The 5,000-nt window shown below is 43.0% G+C and overlaps 1 protein-coding gene across 1 annotated transcript in view; it reads left to right on the top strand.

The window, feature by feature from the left end:
• The window catches only part of galnt14 (UDP-N-acetyl-alpha-D-galactosamine:polypeptide N-acetylgalactosaminyltransferase 14 (GalNAc-T14)), a 115,497-nt gene that overhangs the window by 73,263 nt on the left and 37,234 nt on the right, over nt 1-5,000 (top strand). The window contains exons 5-6 of the mRNA XM_030344961.1: nt 85-150; nt 4,616-4,737. Of these exons, the coding sequence (XP_030200821.1) occupies nt 85-150; nt 4,616-4,737 (188 nt within the window). The remainder of the gene's footprint in view (nt 1-84; nt 151-4,615; nt 4,738-5,000) is intronic.

Here is a 5,000-nt window from a genome sequence, read left to right as displayed (position 1 = left end):
AATCGTAGCAGATTCATTTTCTTCTATTCCATTCAATTCTATTGTATCCTATTTGAATTGTCCTCTGCTCTCCATTCTCCTCAGAGAAAGACTGTCAGCTGCTCACCAAACTGCCCAAAGTCAAGTGTCTGCGCAATGCCAAGCGAGAAGGTAAGCTTTTAGCTGTCACCTCGTGGTGTGTGTGTGTGTTTGTGTGTGTGTGTGTGTGTGTGTGTGTGTGTGTGTGTGTGTGTGTGTGTGTGTGTGTGTGTGTGTGTGTGTGTGTGTGTGTGTGTGTGTGTGTGTGTGTGTGTGTGTGTGTGTGTGTGTCTTTAAGCTGCACGTGTTTTCATCATTCCTGTTCCATTTTAATTGAGTTATTGGGATCCCCACACATCGGAGTGAGAGCTAGTCTGGCGTCCGAAACATAAAATAAAGACAACAGACAATCACTTGTTATTATTTATTATTATGTCAAACAAACAATAATAGACAAATAGACAAATAGACAAATAATAAACAAAAGTGTGATTAAAAACATCAGAATTACAAATATAACAGAAGTAATAATGATATGAAAGCTACAAAACATTAAAAATGTATATACAATATGTATGGACCAGATGTTTTTTGGCAGACTTTTTAAAGTTGTTTTTGCAATTTATGCTAGAAAGTATGTTTTTTGGTAGTTCATTCCATGATGAAATGGATCTGTAAATGATGGTGTTTTTAGGTAGACTGGACCTCGGTCTGGGTAAAGCTAGATGTCCGTTCCCTGCTCCTCTAGTGCTACGACCGTGTCTGTCAGACACACTGACTAAACCTTCAGCAAAGATGGCAGGTCTATTGCAGTTTATGACTGACCTTCGGAACAACAAGAGAAAGAGAGATCTTTTGTTTTCCTGTGAGCCATGAAAGGCTAGTATGCATTACTTCAGTGTTAGTGTGGATGGAGCAGCTCAGTGCCAAACGGGCTGCTTTGTTCTGAGCTACCTGAAGTTTATGCAAGTCTATTTTGGTTGCTGATCGTAGTATTCATTGTCGAAACTATGCATTGATGTGAGAAAAATAGTAATAGTAATATAAATTTAGCTGAGGATCTACCAATCTGTATACAAAATATTATGTTGAAGTCCAATAGCTATTCGCAGTAAAATCCATTAAGATATCCCATCTAATCAGTTACCTGCAGTCAGATAATAACTTGACTTTAATAGCTACCCACATGGGGTAATGTGTCTCTTATTAACTTCGTCTCTAGCAAAGCTAGTAAAATGGTTGGTGCAATATGATTTGAATTTAATTGAGCACATAACCCATCTAGAATGTTGCATGACCACGCAATCTGTAGACATTCTCTGACCAATAAGAAGGTTTCTTCAAGAAAGGATGTGATTTTCAGTCCCAAATGGACAATACAAGCCGCCATCTTGGTACTTATTGAGCAAAGATTCTAGAATAACTTCTGGCGACCAAAATGGTGAATTCTTTTGTGTGTAACATCATATGAAACCCTCCCATACATATTTGATCTAGGACAGTCTTCCCTCCCCACTCGTTAGACAGGTAGACAGACAGACATCAAATAGTAGTAATGTATGCGACAACTGACAGACCGACAGACGGGCGGACAGATGGCCCTCCATTGTCCTTGTCTCGTTCTCCTCCTTTCTCTCGTTCCCTGGTTTCTCCTTGTCCGACTCCCCTCCTCTATTATTTTGAGTTCCATTCTGTCAAAGTCATTGCTACCATCCGCACACACAGACACACAAATTACGCGTGTGCACACACACACACACACACAAACACACACACACACACACACACACACACACACACACAGACACAAACACACACACACACTCACAAACTCTCAAGATAACTTCAGGTGAAGTTACCGTTAGCCTCAAACTTGCTGTGGATGCAGAAGTATCTCTTTATAACACACACGCACGCACGCACACACACACACACACACACACACACACACACACACACACACACACACACACACACACACGTGCGCACACACACACACACACACACACACACACACACACACACACACACACACACACACACACACACACACAGATAGGGTTCATGGGTGTTATTACCAGAGGACACCTAGCTTGATTGTCTTTTTAATGTCCTTAAAACACCAGGCTGTTACGAACTGTGTGGTCCAGCACACACACACACACACACACACACACACACACACACACACACACACACACACACACACACACACACACACACACACACACACACACACACACACTCTTATGCAGCCAAACTCTCACACACGAACACATACACACACAAAAGCCCACACACACACAAGCACCTTATGCATATAGCGGAATCAAAACAAAAATCGACTTTAATTCTCCTATTTGTGCGTGTGTGTGTGTGCGCAGGTGTGTGTGTGCACGGGCGTGTGCGTATATGTGGGTGTGTGTATGTGTGTGTGTATGTGCACGTGCCCACCCGACCAGAAAATAAAGCCTTATTGAGGATGAAATGGGATTTTTAATTGGCTGAGCCTCGGCCTAATAGCACCACGACCGCTGTTACAATGTCACACATATACACACATGCACACATACACACGCAGGCAAGGGGGCACATTAACCTTGCCCTGTGTGTCAGAGTCTATTGATCCAACTGTTTAGTCAAAATAGAGCATAATGCTATCAGAGATACCCCCTAAACGAATGAGCACACACACAAACATGCATGCACGCACATCGTACGTGAGCACACACAAAAACATACAGATACACAAACTCACACACAGATGTCATAAAGAAGCACTCATCCTGTCACTCTCACTGACTCAAACACACACACACACGCACACACACACACACACACACACACACACACACACACACACACACACACACACACACACACACACACTCAGGTTTACACATGCATTCCTCCAAGGTGCACTCATTGGAATAAATGCATGTTTTCTAGTGTTCATCTGTTAGAATTTCAAACACAGACATAGGAACACACACACACACACACACACACACACACACACACACACACACACACACACACACACACACACACACACACACACACACACTCAGATGGGCCGTTAAAAGGTTTGGTCTATGTCTGACAGAAGCTCTAAGAGTCCAGCATCGATTTTCTCTCTTCGGACTAACTGACAGCGTGTGTGCGTTGTGTGAGTGTTTGAGTGTGTGTGTGTGTGTGTGCCTCCCTGTGCGTGTGCGTTTGTGTTCTGAAGTGGGAGTTTCAACAGATAGAAAGGTCTTGCCGAGCTGTCTGTCCGTCTATCCATACATCCGTCTGTCCATTTCTATATGTCTGTCTATCTGCGTTTTTATTCTCATTTATTTGTGTGTTGTCTATTTTCTTTTTGTATTGTATGTCTTTTAAATGGATCTTGAGTCTAATAATAAAAGTTGATGATGATGATGTGTATCTCTCTATCTGTCCATCTGTCTATCTGGATAGTACTTTATTATTGGATTGGAAACATGGTAATCTCTCTCTGTTGGGCTGTCTGGTTCTACCATGTACTTGTAGAGCTAGAGACAGAGAGAGATACATTATGCGTTCATAATCAGAAAAAGGCGGATGGAAGAATGAATAATATATATCATCACTGATTCATATGTCCCTCTGGCCAATTTTATATAACAATGAGAAGTTGGCAGTGTCTACCAGATTACATACCCTACACTCAGACTTTAATTCCCTGTCATTTTGAGGATTTGAAAACCGTGTTGGAGCGATTAGGATGGACAATCTATGTTTTAAACATAAACATAAAGCTTAAAACAAAAAAACAACTCAATATTGATTGACAGCCATTGCGGTCAATGAAAAGCCATAACGAGGGAAGGAGGTTGATATAATCAAATAACTGTGGTCGGTTCAATCTACGCCCTGCTGTAGAGAGAGAGAAAGAGAGAGAGAGAGAGAGAGAGAGAGAGAGAGAGAGAGAGAGAGAGAGAGAGAGAGAGAGAAAGAGAGAGAGAGAGAGAGACAGAGATAGAGAGAGAGAGAGAGAGAGAGAGAGAGAGAGAGAGAGAGAGAGAGAGAGAGAGAGAGAGAGAGAGAATACCAGAGAAACAATTCTATCAAAATGCCCTCCCGAATTGTCATTGAATGTCACAAACTAATAGCCGCTGAGTCTCTTGCCACTACACATGATATTGACTGATCACCTCCTCCGGCAGTAATATAAAGGGGAAGCCTCCAGCTTGGCTGCTTTCTAACATAGGAGAGGACTGCTTCAAACACACATTGTGAAATATCAAGGGCTCAGCTCCACTCTCAGAATTCTGGAAAGTTTACATCATTTAGTTTATTCATTATTTACATTAATAATTAATCTACTGCAATGTCTCAAATGGTTTTGCATCACATATTGTTTATACTATGCATTTTCTAATGAAGCCTGTTGAAATCAGAGAGAGAGAGAGAGAGAGAGAGAGAGAGAGAGAGAGAGAGAGAGAGAGAGAGAGAGAGAGAGAGAGAGAGAGAGAGAGAGAGAGAGAGAGAGAGAGAGAGAGAGAGAGAGAGAGAGAGAGAGAGAGAGAAAGTGGGACCCTGATTGAAACATTGATCTGGCATCGCCTGTCAGGTCTGATCCGGTCCCGGGTGCGGGGGGCTGACTCCTCCAGGGCCGGGGTCCTCACCTTCCTGGACAGCCACTGTGAGGTCAACAAGGACTGGCTGCCCCCTCTACTGCACCGCATCAAACAGGTACGGCCCTCGACTCCTAATCCACTCCTCTCTGTCCTCCCTGTTCCCCTCCTCCCTTCTCCTGCAGGTCAATCAATAACATTTTATTTGTATAGCCCTTAATCCCAGTTGCAGTATCAAAGAGCACTCATCTCTTCTCTTTTCCTCTCCTATCCTCTCTGATCCTTTTTCTTCTCCTTTCCCCTCTTCTCCTCTACTATCCTCTATGCTCCTTCCCTCTTGTGTCCTATCCTTCCTGCTCCTCTTCTCTCCCCTCCTTCCCT

Source organism: Gadus morhua, chromosome 21 (genome assembly GCF_902167405.1).
Source record: "Gadus morhua chromosome 21, gadMor3.0, whole genome shotgun sequence".
NCBI lineage: Eukaryota > Metazoa > Chordata > Actinopteri > Gadiformes > Gadidae > Gadus > Gadus morhua.
Note: the sequence above shows the minus strand (reverse complement) of the source record. Positions and strands in the feature narration are given on the sequence as shown.